Genomic DNA, 20754 nt, shown 5'->3' on the forward strand with positions numbered 1-20754 from the left:
ATAGCATAATTTGGGTCCTTTAAATATCCCTGATGTATGACTTTCTAACATCACCAAACTCATAACATGTAACACTGTGACAGAGTTGAGTCGCCCTAACATTGTACTTCTTTACTGCAGTTCTTTTGTGATCAGAGCACTGCGATTCGGGCCCCTCTGTACCGTGGCCGCTGTCATGTGTTTCCACTTTAGCTGTGATTGTATTCATCTTCATTATTCATTCAATCAGGCCCAAAGCAGTGGCCAACACTTGCACCAAATGCCTTCCATGTGTGTGTAACTGCCCCTGCACAGCTATTTAACACCAGTGAAGTCATTAGCACGTGGGCGCACTTATCACATGTAACACAGCCACACCAGTAACCCGCCACACAGTCTACTAATATGCACGCGCATTTGACCCATTTTTCATGGAGTGTACGCTGTTATACTCATTTTCTACACACTGATCTATAGTCATTATTTACCTAATCTTAACCTAAACTCTAACCTTAACCTATTTTAACCCATATCTAAAGGTGCATTGTGTAACTTTCCTGGTGGAGGGCCACCGAGCCAGTTTCCTAGTCCGATCTGTGATGAGGTGCCAACACTCACAGTAAGAATGTATGTTTTAAAGGTAGGTTTGTAATAAAAACAGCCATAAATTAAATAAATGCATCTTATTTAAGTTTAATATCATATTGTGGAACATAACAGGCAAAGCAATAGCATCTCCATCATGGTGGATCCCCAACCTGAAAAGTTACTCAATGCACCTTAAACTTTAAAGAAGACACCCGTGGATCATTATGTTATGATTTGGACATTTTTACTGATAACTGATGACTTAATAAAAGAAACAAGTCCACTGATTTCCCTGTTAGAAAGTGCAGTCTCCAATGGAAGTTGACCTTTCCACTGGTTGATTAAAGATTACAAACATGCACAGATCACTCCAAATACAACTTTGGGTGAGGAAATTAACTAGAACATGGTTAAAAGCTCTGAAATGTTGATTTAGCATAGTGGGTCTGCTTTAAACCATGCTGGTTTTCTAGTAGAGATGATCTGCTGTTGTGTCTCTGAGCAACACACCCCCACTGTCCTCTCTAGTCACAGATCTGCATGCTGCTGCTTGTGTCAGGAAGCACTAAACAATAAATGAAAAATTGTATAACATAATATAATATATAGAAAATATAAATAATACTTGGGCATGATAGTAAAAGAAGTGGTACATATAACTGTCTCCACAAATAGAATTTAAATCAATCTGCATTTGTGCATTAGTTGTTTCTGAATTATCAGAGAAAAGCAAGACCCCAAACCAAAACATCTGACTGCAATCAATGTCAATACTGAGGCAATGGCTCCACCTGCTGGCAAACAGAGAGAACTGCAGTGAGTTCTAGTAGCAAATGCTCAAGTAATTTAACCTTTTTGACCTTTTGAGTAAAAAAATATTAGAACAGCAGAAAAAGTAGTCTAGAAAAAGATGCACATGTTAATAAAGAACCAATACTGTATATGGACACATTACATGCATTTTTGTGTTAGTCACAAATGTGAAAGGATGTATTCCTGTTGTATTATAAACCAAAATGCTATTACTTCATCATCTCTCATCAGACTTGTGCTCATCCTGCAATAACTTAACGTATAATTCTACAACAATACTTTCATAGATTCATTAATCATTTAAATTTTCAACCAAAATCTGCTGACTTCCCTATAATAGTTGGAGCTGCAGAAGCACACATGAAGAAACGTCCCAAGCACTTAATGTGGACTTAACATGAGCCTATGGCCTTGGGCCTATGTTAATCCCTCTAACTGAAAGTCATTTACAGTTGAATTCACACCTTTGTGGCTAATACACATGGAGCTAACGCTCATCCCATTAGTGCCATGTCCTGACAAATGTTTACTGGCCTCTAGCCATTTTTTCCAGTTAAAGCTTTTTAAAGAACACATATTGTGCTGGTGTCATACTATATACTTAGAATCTATGACATCTGAGAAACATTATGTTATAATTTGGACATTTAAAATCGCAATATTCATCTAAAACGACTTAATATAAGACACAAGTCCGCTATCCATGTTAGAAACCTGCAAAGAGTCTGCATTTTTATGAATAGCTGCAGATCATGCAAATGAGGATTTTTTTTTATTTTTATCTGTATCAAAATGACTCCATGACACTGCAGAATCCTTCATGTATCACTGATACACTGTAAGTACAGAGCAGTGGGCATATGCCAGTGGCAGTGAAAACAGGAGTTGATGGTCAATATGGCGTCTTGAAAATAAGATTAAAGATTATGCAAACATGCACAAATCACTCCAAATACAACTTGGAGAGGGTAAATGACAAGAGGAAACAACTACAACTATGGTTAAAAGCTCTAACAGTGGATTTTACATAAGAGGTCTGCTTTAAACTTACAAAATCATTACTATTAATGGGCATGTATATCTTGAAGTAATAACATTTTTTTTGGAAAGTACTCAAGTATCATTATGTGTTAGTACCAGCCTAAGAGCTATCTGTTTCCATTATTTAATTCCACCTATTGAATTCCTAATATATTTATGTAAATGTAAGTGTTAGTTTCACTAAAGCAATCAAGACCTAAAACATAACTCTCACATGGTCTATAGGTTATGAATATGAATTATGGGTGTCATTAAACTCTCTCTCAATGGCCCCTAACGGCCCCCTGATAGAGTCGTTAAAGTCTATTGAGCTCAGTGTCAGGAGCGAGCAGGTGAGGAGGGGTTAGGACATACAATATTACCTATATTAAAAGTTCAAAAATTACCAGAGTTTAATAGAAACTTGTCTTTAAATTGACTAATTGAGTTGTAAAAAAAAAATTGAGGTAATCTAAAACTTAAAATTACACTTGAGGTCCACTCAACTCCTTGTCTCCATGAAGCTTTACCTGAAATGCTCCAAAGTATGGCATTGAAATGATTTATCCATTTTATTCCATTAAAGGTGTTTTTATTGTCAAAAACATCTTGAAAAACATGTATTCATATTGTGAGTGGGGCTGTCACTACACAGATCTGATCTGTAACTTGTCTCCAATGATGATAAGTTTGATGCCATTCTGTTGAACGACAAAGCAGTAACATCTCCATAGTGACAAAGAGTTAAAAGACCCCCACAGAAAAGTTACAAAGTTAAAAAGCTTCACTTTTGTGATGGGCGTCCACACATGGAGATGTTATTGCTTTACCTGGCAGGTTCAATAATCTGGCATTACATTTATACTACATTTATTAAATGATGACTATTTTATTGCTCAAATAGATTTCAAAATTAGTTTTCTTATTGAAAGTGGTGTCGCCTCTTCCTAGATCTGACCTGTAACTTGGCCTAGTGATGTCACCGGCTGGTCTCCATGAAAATACACGCGTGTGATGCCATATTGTGAGAAAATCAAAGCAATATAATATCACCATAGAATCAAAGCAGGTGGCGGACCCTGGACCAGAAAAGTTACATAGTGCACCTTTAAGCTTCAATCTGTTAATAGCTTTTTTAAAATCATTTTTGCCTTATCATATTAGTATAGATTTTTTTTTTTTTGTCACTTCTGGGTCCTGGTATATCATTCACCTTATATTACAAACTTCTCTCAATGTATATGTTTGTATTATAAGTATTGTAAGTTATAGCAGTATTGAAATATGCAACATTTATAGCTACAGTCATGATGACAGACTATAGCTATAACTTTTCTGGTAGAGCGTCCATCACATGTTTGCCTTGTTTAACCTGCTTTACCTGAAATGTTTCACAGTATGGCATTAAAGTTGTCCTGCTTATAGTAAAATGTCTATAAAAACTATCATTTAAAAAGCACAATATATTAGTTTAATGCAAAATTCCTGGCAAAGCAAAAATGTCTCCATGACAAATGACAGACCCTGCACCAGATTTTAACAAACAAACATCAACTAATTATTTGGCATGTTATCTTTAAGTATTTCCACAACACTTACAGGTGCACTATGCAACTTTTCAGCTTGTGTCCATGGAGACGATATTGCTGTATCTGAAATGTTCCTCTGTATGGCATTAAACCTGTTTCTGTTGTATGGGGACTTTTCCAGAACATACAGATTGCCAGTCCGCCCCTGCCTGTAAAGACTGGTGACGTCACTTGGTTGTCTTGGAGATGGGTAAGTAAGTTTAATGCACATTCCAAGCAAACCAATGACATCTCCACAGAGACAAACAGGTGGCAGCCCGGTCCATGTATCATTCGTTCTTTTGAATTTCAATTAAAAATGAAAAACAATAAATGAGAATATAGTCTGTTGTTTCATTATTCTGTTTTAGTCTCAAACAAAAACAACTGATTTTCTATTTTCAGTAATTAATTAAAAGTTATTTCAAATAACACCAATCAAAAAACAGTCTCAGTGCCTATTTTAATTTTGATAATTTATTCTCTCTTGTTTGTTTGACCTCGAAGTTGTGCTGGTCAGTGTACTGTGAGTGAAATCAAAGGAGCAAAGGAGTTTATCGTCTCACTGCTACTTGTTTCATGTCATGGAGTTCAACAATTACAGTAAGTAAGTAAACACATCACTATAAAAGAAGACGACATGTTTGTCCACAAAACTGCAATGATTTTTCAGATAACTTCTTCACGCAGCAAAACCTCTGGGTCATATAAAGAGAATAAAATATGAAAACTGAAATTGAGACTGTCTTTTTGATTTGTGTTATTTGAAATAAACTTTGAAGTAAATATTGGAAATAGAGGTCAAAATATTTTTTTCCTGCTTGACACTGAAACGGAATAATGAAATAACACACTGTTTTCCTATTGTGTTGTTTTTCATTCTATTAATCACTGCATTTACATAGGGCCTTTCAAGACACCCAAAGCGCTTTACAGTTCATTATTCATTCACTCAATACTCAGTGGTGGTAAGCTACTACTGTAGCCACAGCTGCCCTGGGGCAGATTGACTTAAAGGGATAGTTCGGGTTTTTTGACATGAATCTGTATGGCATCCCCGTGAGCAGTGTTGTGCATCCACACTGACTTTACCCCCGACAGCGTCCGGTGAGACGAGACTCTGGCCGTTTTCGGTGCTGACGAAAGTAGTCCGGCAAGTTGGCTGGGGACAGTAAAATAAAGCGTTTTTCTTCTCAAAAAAATATGTGTTCAAAAGAGTGATATATTTGCATCACAAAACCTTCGTCCTCAAGAAAGTCAGACCTTATAATCGCTTGGCACAATTTTCTTTCTGTTCGTATCACTGCGCGCTACCCACAGGTGCCAGCCACGCCTGGTTCACTTTGTTTACTACTTGGAATGTTAGTGACAACATGTCTGATTGCGACACCGACGATGAAGACATTGCCTTTACCACAAAGCCAAGGGGACATTCTTATGTATCTTATAAAAGCTTATATACTTATCGCTCTAACTCTCACATTAGCTCTCTCACGTTGCGGCAGTCTGCGCATGTAAACACTGCCGAACAACTGAAGAAAGTGATGGATCTGTGTGCGGCTGTCACCTGGCAGCAGCGTGCAGTGATACGAACGGAGAGAAAATAGTGCCAAGCGATTATAAGGTCTGACTTTCTTGAGGATGAAGGTTTTGTGATGCAAATGTATCACTCTTTTGAACACATGTTTTGAGAAGAAAAACACTTTATTTTACTGTCCCCAGCCAACTTGCCGGACTACTTTCGTCAGCACCGAAAACGGCCAGTATCTCGGCTCACCGGACGCTGTCGGGGGTAAAGTCAGTGTGGATGCACGACATTGCTCACAGGGATGCCATACAGATTCATGTCAAAAAACCCAAACTATCCTTTTAAGCGAGGCTGCCAATCTGTGCCATCGGCCCCTCCTACCACCACCAACACTCATGAACACACCACTTTCATACTAAGCAATGTGAGTGTGTCTTGCCTAAGGACACACCAACAGTTTTTGCCAATAGCGCCCCACTGTGGCACCTGGAATTCTCAGTAGTCTCCCATCCAAGTACTACCCAGGCCCTGCTGTTCTTAATTGAAATTCAAAAGAAGGAATAATACGAGGACCCAACCGCTTCACCAGAAAAGTTACATAGTGCAGCTTTAATATAGAAATGCTCTGAATGCCTGACTAATCCCGACAATATTTCATAACACTGGACTCAAAACTGACAGTTACGCATATGTCTCGACATGTTTTACTTTAACACGTCTTATCCATATGAAAGCTCATGCTGTGCGATTACTGAGCTATAAAGTGCGTCGATTACGTCACTAACGGGGCTTCCCTTAAACTGTATCTGTGATGCGCACATGCTCGGAGTAAACATTTGAGGACACCCCGCACCTGTGCCACGCGTGGACACAATATGAAGCCATTACAGTACTGTAGACACGTCAGAAGGAAACTTGGCTCACCGAAGTCAGCATGCAACTTGGGTTTATTTGACTTTCTGTTTAATGTCCTAATCACATAATATCTGTCCGGATTAGAAGAAAACGATGTCGCCTTTTTATCGTTAGGACTTTGTTTCATCAAATCCAATCAGTGTTCTGCCTGTGAGTACGTTTGTGTCCGTAACATAAGCTGAAGTGTCACCCTCTAACCGTGAGCTGAGCGAAATGAGGGGATCATCGTTCGTGCGTAATGGCCGTAAATTTGATTAACAATATGGACGCAGAGTGGGGCTATTGATCAGCGTAACGAGCTCGAGAATGTGATCCCCTTTGTGCCACGTGATTAATTAGGGGGATCATCTCGGATTGTGTGAACGCGCGAATAAACGTGTAAGATGGATTTTGGTGTTAACCGTGAGTCACTGCGCAAACACGGGGGCCCGGGGGAGGGAGGAGGGGCTGGGGACTCCGTGACCGCTGCGTTCACGGTGCTGGCGGTGCATTTGCGTCACGGCCCGGGCTTTTCGTTTGCTCTCGGTCGCTGGGCTCGGGCTGATAACAGGGACGTGCGAAAAGATGTGGACCCACGGGCTAAACATCATTATGACACGCGAGAGGAGAGGGATTCTAACGCGTGGGAGTGGAGTGGACATTGTTTGGTTATGGCCCACGGGGATCATATAGAAATGGATACAGCAAGACATTTCACACACACGCACACAAAAAATCATATTATAGACTAAATACTGACATTAAAATATGACAGTTTTAACGTCAAATTTTAAAAGACAACAGCCCTTTCACATTTTCATTCATATTATAAACTAAATATAACTGTTGATTAAAATAATAACTTCTATAAATGTTATGGCATTACGAATAAACGGCCATACAAGGCACTGTGGCAAAGTGCGTCACAAAAATAAACAGCATCAGTGTGCTAAGTGCTATTAACAAACCACTTCTCAAGAAGACGCTCTAGAGCAGAAAAAATACTTCAAGTGCAAAACAAAAAAATTGTAAAAAAAAAAATAAAAAATGAATAGTAACTACCATAATACCATAAGTAGTTTTCACATGTAGGTTAGGCAATAAAAATGTAAATGGGGTAAGTCAACATCTAGAGCAATATATAATATAAAACAAGAAACGTAAAAAATCGTATTATTAATAGTAGTTTGGTTAATTATTTTTTGTTATATTAATATTATTAGAATTCGATTACAGAACAAACTTGGTAAACTATTGGGTCAGGTCTTTCTTACTCCGAATTATAGTGTATGTAATTAATAACTGCCAGTATTATTATTATTATTATTATTATATTATTAGTGTAACTTAGTGAAACATGGACACAGCCGACCTTCCCCGGGAAATGACTCGTTTATTTGGCTGTATGTTGGAGAGTCTCGGCTCGTTTGCACCTCCTATTGTGTGGGCATTGGGCCATCATCAATCACCGGGCAATCATCTGCGTGTTAGCTGAATACAGGCCGAGCTGTCATCAAAGGCCCCCGCGCGCCTTATCACTGGCCGCTCCGCGCACCGACCACACTCACTCCACTCCGACCAATATGACAGGAAGAGCTCTGTGCCTCTGCCTGCTGCTCGCCCTCCAGCTCCGGACTGTAGTGCCGATGGCTCTCCCACATGGCAGGCGGGGGATAGGGAGACGAGCCGGGGAGGGCACGACAAACAAGGGCAGAGACACGCTGGACGCGCTGCTGTATCTGAAGGATTTACCCCGGGGTCCCGCCGTGGCACCGCACAAAAAAGCGCCGCAGTTCATGTTGGATTTGTTTAACGCCGTGTCCCGTGAGGATGGAATCCCCAGGAGCCAGAACGAGATTCTGGATGGAAATATCGTTCGTAGTTTTGAGGATAAAGGTGAGTAGTGTAAATATTGTTTAAAGTGTCATACATTTGCCAGTACAACAAATTTAAGATCGTGCGTTAGTACGCACAAGTAAACAATTACGCACGAGTAATACACGTTATTTTACAAGCAAATTGGAGCTAAATGAAACTGAATAGAAATATAATGATTTAAGAAAGCCATTACGATAGTTTAGACTAACAGCTGCATATTTTACATAATTATAAGTGATGTTATATGTTTTTTTTTTCTTTTTTTCACAGGTCATGCGGGTGAGAGGTTCCATTTCTTCAATCTCTCGTCTTTTAGCCAAGATGAGAGGATGAATAAGGCTGAATTCCGCTGGTTTAGAAAGAAGCAGAAGTTTTTTATGGGAAAGGCATATGGACCTCATTTCTATAAGGTAACAATACTATTTTAATTTTTAAAACATAATCTCACAATACAGGCACAAACAGATGATTAAACCATGTTGTAGCCACTTTATAATAAAGCTCTGATGTGTTCCCTGCTCAGGTGGATCTGTATGAGGTGCTCGACAGCAGAGTGAAACCATGGAGGGGAAACCTCATCACCACCAGACTGGTGCCCCTCTACACTCAGGGCTGGGAAATCTTCAATGTTACTCAAGTGGTACGTCACTGCTCTGTCTTTTTCATCATGCTCAATATGAACTTGGGTGTGTTGGGTCATAGTTTTCTAACTTTTATTTTTTTCCTCTAAACGACAGGTGTCCAAATGGATCCACAACAGTGAGGAGAACAACGGCATCCTGATGGTGACCACCTTCCCTTCTGGAGACTGGATGGATACATCTGTGGTTCCCAGACACAACGCTGAAGGGGATGAGACCAACGCATATCTGGTCATATTCTCTGATGAGAGCACTGGCAAGGCCACCAACAAGTCATACTTAGGTAAGATGTGGATGAAGGAGATGAAGATGCAATTTTTTTTGTAAGTGTAGGAGAAAATCTATAATTTAGTTTTCCATTTCATTTGTACTTATTATGAATATTCCTCCTCTTTACAGATCAGGCTAAAGCTCACAGTCCAGTTTCAGAACAACATGGCAACAGGCATCGTCGAGCTGCTCCCGCCCACATGTCCAACAGCCCCGCCCACACCTGCCAGCGTGTCCCTCTCTTCGTGGACTTCGAGGAGATTGGCTGGTCGGGGTGGATCATCTCTCCCAGAGGGTACAACGCCTACCACTGCAGAGGTTCATGTCCCTTTCCACTAGGGGGCAGCCTTCGGGCCACAAACCATGCCACAGTGAGATCCATCATGCATGCCTTGAAGCTGTCCAATGATGAAGTGGGCGCCCCCTGCTGTGTACCGGACAAGTTGCAGTCCATCAGTTTGCTGTACTTTGATGACGAGGAGAATGTGGTGTTAAAGCAGTATGACGACATGGTGGCCCTGAGCTGTGGCTGTCACTGACTGTTCACAAACAAGGGCATGTCCTGCACTTTGACTCTGGGACTATTAGGGCTAAGGGGATGAAGACTGGAAAATGTAAATATTGTATATTTATAAGAAAATTAAAAAAAACAAACAACAACACTATTCCATCAATAATTTATTCATCATGGGACATTGTTTTTAATGCAAGTAACCTAACCCTAAAATGAGTTTATGTCCTGCTATTGTAAATAATATATCAACAGAATCTGCAATACTGAGAAAAACAGGAAAATTGTATTTGTGAAATATTATTACGATTATGTTCTGGATTTGATCATGTGGCATAAAGGTTTTGGTGCAATAAAATCACAAAGACAACAGTATTCTGTAACAACAGTTGTTGTTTTTATTGGAATGGATCACAGACACAAAACAGCCCTGCGTTATTCTACTTAAAATGCAATAAATCCGCAAAAGATATTCTCATTTCATATTTCTTAATAACAAATATTGCAAAGTCCCATTAAAAGCTTTTACTTGGTATGAACTAAAAGTATATTTAAAATTGTAAAAAAAATTTAAATTTAGCCGTCGTTTATCTCAAGCATGCAAAACATTTTCAAATGTCTTCCAAAGGTGAAATTTCCCTAAACACTGTTGTCAAGTTCATCCAGTATATTTATCAAAACAGCCTGTCTTGTGAAAGAAAAAAGAAAAAAAACAAAAAAACAGAAAGACAAGGCATTAAACCTTGCAGATAAGAAAAGTGTCAAAGACAATACCTGAAAGAGGTGGAGTTCACCCACACTACCACTGGAGTGGCATATACACATTCAACATAAATAAATACTCACATTTACAGATAAGCCTTTCCTTCTGTTTACATATGTACATGGAGTCTCCATGTCCCCCACATTATCTTACACAAATATCTCCTCCAACATCTGACACTTAGAATAAAAAGGTCAACGAATTGGAGATCTCACAAAACCAGTGCGACCGTTAAAGCAAGCAAAGCAGTCTTACTTATTTGTAACTTAAAAATCAAATCAACCGTCACACTTCACACTTCTCACTTCTGCAACAGTGATGTGAAGTATAAAACAAGGTAAGGCAGGTTTAAGTTGAGTGCACAAAAAACATAATGAAATAGTAATATTTGTAATATACAAAATGAATGAAAGCAATTTCCCTTTTAACTCGGACAGTCCAGCTCCTCAGTCCCTAAGAATTCTCCCAACACGTGCTCGTGCGGCCCAAACACAGGCTCTAAGTATGAGTGAGCTTCAGCGTGCCTTGTCACCAGGTCCGGATGTCGAGGCTCATATTCCTCGTGCTCTACATGAGGAAGTGGGACAGGGGCTGTCTGAGCCATGGGAGACAGAGACACCGGGACAAAGCTGTGGTAGACCACTAGAGGAGGGCTCAAAACCTCCATTGGCGAGGGCTGTGGTACGGCCCCCTCTGGAGGCTGGACAGGGAGCTGCACATATGTCCCTGTTTCTGGATCAAAGAAGGTCTTGGTTTTAACTTGTACCGGCATGTCCACAAAAAAGTATTGGCCTGAGTCTGGATCCTGGAGGAGCTTCCTCTGAGTCATTGGGAAGGATGGGGCCACGATGGTGTGCTCCATGCTGGACTGGCGTGAGAGCTGGCTGGTGAGGCTGGACTGACGGGACAGGTTAGCGGGGTGCAGTACATTTGAACTCTGTGCATCAATACTGTGGCTCCTTCTCAGTGGGCTTTCCTTTATCTGTTTCTCCTTCTGTCTGCCTCTCTGCTGTAGCTCATCCATAATAGATTTCTCAATTCTTTGGCTTCTCGGGTCAAGTCTGTCATTGTTTGAGATATCAGCACTGAGCCTGCGCTCTGCTTTAGTCTCCATGTACCTGTCGGTGCTCATAGAGCGCTGCAGGACTCTGTTAGAGCGGGCCCTGTCTCCTACATAAGTCTTGTACACAGGCACATTGCTGATGACCCGGTCACTGCTGTAGTGCCGTTGTTCTGGCTTCTCACGGAGTCGTCTGTCAGTGCTGCGCCCCTGCCGCTCACTGGGGAGGGCTGCTTCAGTCTTCTTCTCTGAGCTTTCACCTGAATCCACATTGTGGCTGTGAGTGTCTGGCTTTATGTCATTAGGGTTGTGACTGGAGTGAGTTGATGTCTCTTCCGCATTAGGATGAGTAGAATGTGTCTTTTCTTTGTGTTTTCTGCTGCTGCTGCTGCTGCTACTTTTGTGCTCAGACTTGTCACTCTTGTGCCTGTCGGACTTGTGCTTAGAGCTGCTGCTGTGGGAGGATTTCTGAGCTGATTTATGGGCCTCCTCCTTCTTCATTCTTCTGTTAGTTAACTTGATGGCTCTGAGAACAGCCTTCTCTGATTTGGGCAGGACAGCAGGAGGTTTGGGCAGACCTGTTTGACTGTCATTTCCACTGCAGGTAGAACCGGATCGTTCACTGGGGACTTTGGAGACCTCACATTCGAGTCCACTGGCCGCACTTGTCTCATCTGCAGTCTCTAATGCACTGCCCGCTGTGCTCTCCACCCCCTCTGACAGAGGACTCACCCCAGAACTCACCCCTGAACTCAACCCTGAGTGTCTGTCATCTTGCTGTGGGACCCTCAGGAAGGAGTCATCTTGAACCCTGAGTATTTCACTTGGGGGACTTGGGAGACTTGGAGGACTTGGGGGACTTGTGGGCAGAAGGAGCTGAGGAGGCGATGGTAAAACTTCTTCAACTTCAATATTATTTTCTGGTAACATAGCAGCAACAAGCACATGTTCTTCTTGACTTTTTAGTGCTTGTGGATACTTATTTTCTAACACTAAAGCTTCTATACCGGCCAGACTTCCCCTTGGTGACCAGGGCTGTGTTGACTTTTTCACCTTATTAGTGAATGTATTATCCTTCACCTTAAACAGTGCAGGGATCGTAAAAGTTGGTGAAACAGGGTTTGATGAAGCTGATGAATTCGTTTCATCCTCTTTGACAATATTTTCTTTGGCAGATTTGGCTCCAGTCTCCTTGCTCGGTATGACAGGTTCTTTTGGAGGTGATGTGATCTGCCTCTTCAACGGTTCAGGTTCACTTTCATGATCACTGAATGAGTAATATTCACCATCTGTCCTGTCTGAAGTTATGCCTTGTTTTGTTTAGGGGGCCTGATCCTGCCTCATGAACCTCCTCCACCTCTCCACTCAGGTTTTCCAGAGAGTGGTAAACATTAGACTCGGTCTCAGTATTTCTATGGAGGGTACTTTCAGCTGAGAAATAGGACGATTTGGATGATAAACTAGCCTGATCTGGAGGACTCTGACAAATACTAACACCATTAACAAGAAGCAAGGGGGAAGTTAACATTTGTGGGGATTCTACTACCATTTCTGACTCTGGTTTTGGATCTTCTTTACTAGTAAATGTCTTTTCAGGCTGATCTGAAACCGAATCTTTGCTGTTAGAAATGCTCAGGTGATCCGGTCTTAAGGGGGCCCTGCGTTTGACCTTTCCTGTTCCTGTGGGCTGGGGTTTTCTCTCAGGGATGATTTCAGCTAGAGGGCTCGCTTGCTTTTTGTTTTCAAGAGCAGCATCTTGAGATAAACCTGATTTCATCTCATTTTCAGGGGGTTTTATTGAAAGGCTATTACTTGGATCTAACGCTGATTTTGAAGTAATATGTTTTGAATTATCCAAGCTAGATGATGGTTCAGTCTCAAATACATTTTGTTTTTCTGATATGTTTAAATTGGGAGTCAAACTTAACTCTTCCTTTTCACCTTTTTCGATCTTGTTCAAATCACCTATCGCGCTCTTTAAACTTAACTCTGATACACTGTCTCTTCTAATACTTCCTTTTCTGCTTCTTGGAGGAATAGGAGGCGTGTCGAGTTTTTTGTCTGCGTTTTCATCTACGATATTTGCAGTCGTTTCTTCAGAATCCTCGACGTTTGAACTGGCAGTAAGATAATTGCTAATGAGCTTCTCCATTTTCTCGCTTTTGGATTTGACTATCGCGCCGAGTTCATCGCTCATTTTGTCCATGCCCGGTAAAGCTATCCTGCTCCCTGCTCTGTGAGTCTCCCCCGGTCGAGGCTCAGTTTGCGATAGAATTTGCCTCATGTTGTTGTGATCTTTTAGCTCGGTTAACCTTTCCTTTAGCTCGGTTGCGCTAAGTCCATTGGATTTCACCTCGGCATCGCTTGTAGTTTTAGGTTTCTGAAACTTTACGTTACCGTCGTCTTCTACCCCTTGTTCAGACTCTTCCTGTCCTGGCAGATTTTTCCGCTTTTCCCTCTCAAAAATAATCTCCTCCAGCGCCATTTTAGCTTTATCGTAATTGTCATTTATAAGAGCCTTGTTTACAATAACATTACCGTCTAACTTTGAATAAGCCTCTCCTTTGCTTTGCTCATTTTCTTTCTTCAAAAACAGATCTCTTTTAGCCATCGTATTACCCCTCATAGACAGCATTCCTTTCTTAATATTCCGAAGTTCCCTCGAAATCAAATCATTCCTGGCCTTCGTCTGCTCCACGATGTCAACCACCCCAAATTTGTTCTTCGCGTTGTCGTAAATCCGCTCCGCTAGTCTTGCTCTTTCTAATTCTTTCAACGCGTTTAAATCGCTGATGATGTTGTCGCTGTCTCTTGTTTCCGCGGTAACCTCTAACTCATCGCTTTCTACTCTTTCGCTCGCTTTTCTGTCACTTTCCTCAGACTCTTTGCCGTTATCTGCTATAGCATACCTTTGATTTTTGATGTAGTTGTTTTGTCTGGCTGAAAAGACATGCTTGAGCTTTCCCTGTTTCTGAGATGTTTCCTTTTTACTCTTTGATTTTGCATCTGTTTTGGAGCTGTCTAAGTCGCCGTTAGTGAGCCTCTCAGGGTTATCGAGTGATTGCTGAATATCAGATTTGGTAAAGGTTCTCTTAGGGACAGGGGGAGGCTCTTTTCTCTTATCAGTATTAGGGGTATTTTCACGTGTAGCACTTTCTTCAATAACAACAGTATTTAGTGACTTTAGTTCCTGTTTCTCTGTGACTTCACTTATTTCATCTGTTGACATGTTGATGCTATCTGGGGATAAGGCTTTGTGTTTAGCTGCATTTATTGCTTCCCTTGCTGCTTTAATCACATTTGCTGTGCTTACAGATTGGTTTACCACACTATTTTCCTTCACACTAATGGGCTCTATACTGTTCTTTCGTTTGGGCTTCTCTGGCACCTCTGGTGGCCTTTTGACCACTTTTTCTTGTAATGATAGATCTTTTTTCTCAACTGCAGGGGAGGGAATAGTGGTTGAATGGTCTGTGCTGACATGAGTATTTGGTGAAAGTCCACTGGTCTTTGGCTTTGGTAGTGGAGAAAAATCTTTGTTGAGTGGGGGTGGTGAAAGGTAATCTTTCACACTTTCTGTGTGCACAGAAGCATCAGGGCTCAGAGGGACTTGTAGATACTTCATATCACTGTCAACAGGACTGGCCTTTTTATACAGATTTAGAGATGGGTAGTTTTGCTTCTTGGCTAAAGGACTTTTGTTCTTTTTCATTTGTAATAAAGGGGACATGGGACTAGCCTCAGCCTCTGGTTTATTCTGCAGTAAATGAGATAGTAAGTAATCATTTGAGAGAGGCCTTTCAGCGTCATGCTGTGTAACGTCAACACTTTGGATTTTTGCCTCAAGCACAGGACTGTCAACTGTCTCTACATCTTTCACAATGGCTGGAGTGCTCATGCCAGAGGCCAGACCTTCTGCAAATGTTTGCTTCATATTATCTGAAAGAGGAGATCCACTTTCTGTCTCTTCCAGTGTTTTGAACTTTCTTGGACTATATCTGCTTTTGACACGTTTCCTGTTATCCTTCAGGTTGAACAGAATACTGGAGGCCAGTGATTTATAACTGTCCCGTTTGAGAGGCGGTTCTGGGGTTACTTTAACCTCAGACTGTGGCCTTAGAGGAAGCTCCAGGGCAGAAGGAGAGAGCACTGACAGAATCTCTGATGTTTCGGTTGGCTGTCTCGAGGGAATGATGGGGGTCATTAGTTGGCAGATACTAAATGGAGTAGATGCTAATGAATTGACTTCCTCAACTGTCTTCACCTCTACAGATCGTGCCTCCTTTTTAAACAATGTGAGATTATCATCCACCTTTTTAAGCAACAAAAGATTTTCATCCACTTTTTTGAGCAACAAAAGGTTTTCATCTATCTGTTTTGTAATGTCCTGGGTTGGTAAAGATGGCTGAGTTATTGGCACAGCACTTGTTGCTCTAGACCTGTTTCGCCTCCAGGGGGCAGCAGTTCCCTCCCCACCCTCTGAAGTGCACCTCTTCTCTGCAATAGTTAGTACAGGCTTGGGAAGGACCTTTGGAGGTACAGGAGGAGGAATGGGTTTGGGTTCAGCGGGGGGAGGAGGAGGGGGTGGCTCAGAAATGACTTTCTGCTGAGGCGGGGGCTGCTCTGGGAGTGGAGGCTCTTTCTTTGGTGCTTCTGTCAGCTCCTTGTAAAAAGGCAAATCAAACCATTTAGGCACAGGATCTTCAGGAAGAATAGAGGTGACTATAGCCTCTTTAGCAAAAGAGAAGTGGTTCATATCAGTCCATGCTTGAAAAGGGCTAAACTCACTGTGAAGGAAAAAGTTCTTTATGTTAAGCTTTTTGAGTTTTACGTTAGTTTTTAAATTTTTGCTTTTTGAAGATTTCCCAGAGGATAAGGAATTGTCTTTGCCCATTTTGTTTGTAGAAACATCTCCAGGTGGATGCCGCTGATGGTTTTTATAATGTCCTTCAGTGAGGTTGGTGTGATAATCTGTAGAGAAATCAGACAGCTCCTTCTGTATGCTGCGAAGAGCTGATTTGTCCCATGATTCCCCATTTGAATCAGTGACACCATTTTTCTTGAACACACCCCCATAACTTTCCTCGGTGGCACTCAATGCCTTGAGAAAAGAAGACATTTGGGACATAGTCTTTTGCTGGTGCTCTTTCCATGGTTGACTTTCATGTTTGTCACTCCGACTCTGTCCATGTTTCTTAACTTCTTTAGTAGTCTTTTTATGAGGTTCTCCTGCCAGGGGCTTATGGCAACTGAAAGGTGAGTATCCATATGTGAACTCATCATTGTAAACAGCATCATCTCCAATACAAAGGCTTCTGAAGGCCCGGTCAGTCAGAGTGCTGACCTCCCGGTCCGTTTCATCCATAAACAAATCTGTGAAGCCATTGGGAAAGCGATGATGAAGCATGCCGCCCACGCGGTGGCTCATGTGACGCTTCTCCACACAGGTCATCATGTCACCAGTGTTTTTCTCTTACATCCGTATGTCCTTATAGTTTCTTCCAGCACATTCCGATAGCAGACATGTTGTAAGACCCCCTACAAAGTAAGAAAAAAAGTAATGTGAGACAACCTGAAACAAATGTAGCCTGAAATATTCAGAACACATGTTATTGTTACTTTCAGATTTTTTCCTATAAATGGTTTAGAGCTGAGTCGCTGCACTGGTGACCTTTATGTACATGGCCTGTGCCAGGTTGGGCTATGCTGTCACTATGCAGGCAGCAGACAAACACTTCAAACCATGTGCGTTTCTATTTTTAGCACTTTATGGTGCTTCAAGCTGTGTCTGCTGACAAAGAATCTGATAAGTCTTATTTTACTAGAAAATATATAAACTCCTACATCTTTTAGAGACTATAAAGACAACATCTCATTTATAATGAATTATATGAATTAAACATGCTTTGGTTGAAGTCATGACATTTAACAAACAAGTGATTATAAAATAATATAGAAAATAATATAGAATTATATCACATCTAAACATAATATCACATTGCAAGTAACTAATGTAATGGTCAGAGCAGTGACTGTGTCTCAGCAGCAGCTGTTCTACTGTAGCTATCTGGGTGAAGTCTTAGAATAGCGCATTAACCCATTTATATTCTGTGACCTGTGAACACACTCACTGGAATATCACTTAAGTCTTAAACATGCAGACAAATATGACACTCCTTATTCGTACATGACATACATTGAGACACAAATAGTCTACATTCAAAGTAAGATTTCATAAGGTAGTTGCTACAACAAAGAGGCCTATATCCCTTTGGAGACACAACTAATCAGCTGCATTGTGTGATCAGCGATAGCCCCAGACAACAAGCCAACCATGTCAGCTGAGTGAAGAGAAGAACTGAGAACCTTTACTGTATGCTGAGCCCAACTTCTCTGGCTCTCCAAGACTCTCTGGTGAAGTTATCTTTGTGCTCCCATACCCCAGGATCAGTTAGCAACCTCGGTGCTTTCCCAACATTGGCCTGCTTATTTATATCCACAGAAACAGGTTGTCTAACTATTCTAAATGATATAAGTTAGATTTTTTATATATGTTAAATGGTATTGAAATTGAAAAGGGTTAAGATGTATTTTAGAGTTGTTATTACTTTGTGTTGCATTCACAATAGTAATATAGTCAGCATATGTTACGTTACATTATTTCAGAAGGAATCAACACGATTGTTGCCATAGTGACCCTCACCTCGATTATGGATCTTTCATTCTTCTCTCAAAGTTCCAGTGTCCCCTCCGATGCCACATACAAGTCCTGTGTAATCCACTTATCCCATCCAGGTTCATCTGCTGAAAGCAAATCCATGTTTACTGGCAATCCTGGTTAAATGTATAGTTTAAAGTTTCATTTATAAGACAAAAACATAACAGAAAACTCACCAAAGTGAGTAAAGCCTCTCTTCCATCTTCACATGAACTTGTGTCCACAGTCCCTCTATGCTCACAGATACCAAAATAGACAAGTCAGTGTGGCCAAACTGAGCAGCAGTGCTGGGTGCAGCTAGCTCACTCACATTGGAATAAGCAGTGGGTGTCGAGTGGCAGGGCAAGACAGGCCAACAAGATGAAATGGACACTGTCATTGGTTATTTTGGGCCTAAGGCTGATGGGCTTCCGCGTGGAGCCTTTCTTCACTGTTCGGCATCGTTCAAAAGATTTTAGATCAGTGATCTATATCAAATCTTTGTCATTAGAGGCACTGAGAACTAACAGGTGGACTTACTTAGTTGTATGTCTGGAAAATGTCTTGACTATAAACAACACAAGCTTTACATTTCACAACTGTTAACATGCCAGTCCCCAAAAGAGGAGACTATGAACTGACAACAGGAGTCAGACTGGGGCAGCATCTCTCTCCCAGACTTGTTGTCCAAATTCTGTTTACTAGTCAAGGTGCGTGACTGGGCAGTCCAGTTTTAGGACCTACGCAGCAGCTGTTGCTGTGAGATTATGCCAAAATGTAAGGGACATTTGTTCAGTGTGTCAGAGGAATAACTAAATGAGGACACATAAATGTAAATGAGGATGTATGCATATGAATGTAGAAATAAACAGCAACAACACCCTACTATTCCAGTAGGGATGATTTAGTCTGTATCAAAAGAGCAATAAGAAGATAAATTCAGTGATGATTGAAAAGGACCAGTATGAGGTCTAGTCTTTGTGTCTTTCTGACTGACACACACATGTGCTGAAGCACAGGCTCATACTGTTTAATGCCGCTCACACGTACAGTGTGCGTGAGGAGGCATCAGGACTGACAGGATAATAAACACCGGTATGGACTCCACAAGCTGAGAGGAATCGCTTGAGAATATTATTAACAACTGAGACACAAAGGAACATTTCTTAATTCACCTTCAGACTTATTTGTGATTTAATTTTAAATCATTTAGCAAACAATAAGTGAGACATATTCAGTTACTCCTTTTAATTGTTCATTGGTATAAATGTGTCTACAGGTCACCTGCTGATTGACTCAAGTCACTCATCATAAAATCATAAAAGTTAAAGATCATCCATAAGGATTGTATTTGAAGTTAGTATTTGCTTATTGCTGAAGCAGCATGTATCACCATGGCTTGTGATTTTGCTTCAGCAAATTTGAAGACTGAAATATTTAAGAACTTTGGTTTTGTTTTCCAGGAAAGACCTGTTCATTTGTGAAAACAGCAGAGTATGTATTAAGCCAGAAAAGTAGACTAGTGTATCAAACTAATGTAAATTTGATGACTTGTTGTAATAACTGATGGAAAGTCATAATGATGAGCAGAGCAAGTCTGCGATAAGTACAGATTCAAAAACCACAAACACAGGAAGTGATTTGTCACAAAGAAACTTTCAGGACAGAAAGATGATGAAATGTTCGTTCTGCAGGTTCACTTTCCATATAAGCAAAGTTATTCTCTTTTTTGGTAAGTCTCCAATTTTATAATACTCACATATAGGCTATTGTTTTGAAAAGGGATGCATATTATTATCATAATCAAATCAAAATCGCAATTTGAGTTGCTGCAATGGTCAAATCACAAAGGCTGTAATTAGTCTAAAAAGAAAAGTCGTCTGAAAAACTCTTGTACTTGTACTTTTTACCTCTACAGACATGTTTGTGTTTGTATTAGTTCATCATCATGTTTCAGGTTTCTCTACAGTTGAAGCTGTTGACAATGTGCATGCTGAACAGAATCCTACTTTATATCATCTAAAAGCAGTGGTTTTCTGAAAAATCTGAAATAGATTTTCTTCCCAGCTCTAAACCTTATGGTCAAATGCCCTTGACCTTAGCCAGACTGGACAGGACACTTTACATAAGAGTTTGTTGGGGCTCTGGTCACTGGAAACGTTATCTGACTGACACTGTCCGCTCTTAGGGTCAGCTGAGACAAATCTACCACATAGTCACAGATTTAACCCCTGCACCCCTCAACAGAACTGCGACTGCAGCCTAGAGCTGCAAGATGTATTGCAGTCGTATTGAAATCACTTTAGAATTATTTATGGAACATAATTTTCTCTGCAAACAACAAAACATTCTGTCTTACTGTATAGAAAAAAAACTTGCTTGTTCTGAATTGTATTCTCATAATGTTTAGCAGCTCATATTTCAGTCTCGTCTCATATGCCAATGAACTGTCATTGTTGATGAACTTTGACTTTTATACCAGCTCAAAAGATTATCAGTTAGAGTTTTGGTTTCAGTTAGAGATTGATCAATCGATATGTTTTT

General features: G+C 40.8%; 1 protein-coding gene across 1 annotated transcript; it reads left to right on the forward strand.

Annotated features, from left to right (window-relative positions):
* Nucleotides 1-6794: 6794 nt before the first annotated feature.
* Nucleotides 6795-9718, forward strand: LOC110159789 (bone morphogenetic protein 2-like). The gene is made up of 6 exons (XM_020924398.2): nucleotides 6795-7033; nucleotides 7805-8286; nucleotides 8539-8678; nucleotides 8792-8908; nucleotides 9006-9192; nucleotides 9309-9718. Exons 1-6 carry the CDS (start codon nucleotides 6795-6797, stop codon nucleotides 9716-9718), a joined length of 1575 nt encoding a protein of 524 aa, XP_020780057.1.
* Nucleotides 9719-20754: the final 11036 nt, after the last annotated feature.

The sequence above is a fragment of the Boleophthalmus pectinirostris genome, unplaced genomic scaffold (assembly GCF_026225935.1).
Source record: "Boleophthalmus pectinirostris isolate CB_2022bp ecotype Guang Dong unplaced genomic scaffold, ASM2622593v1 HiC_scaffold_14, whole genome shotgun sequence".
In the NCBI taxonomy this organism is placed as follows: Eukaryota; Metazoa; Chordata; class Actinopteri; order Gobiiformes; family Gobiidae; genus Boleophthalmus; species Boleophthalmus pectinirostris.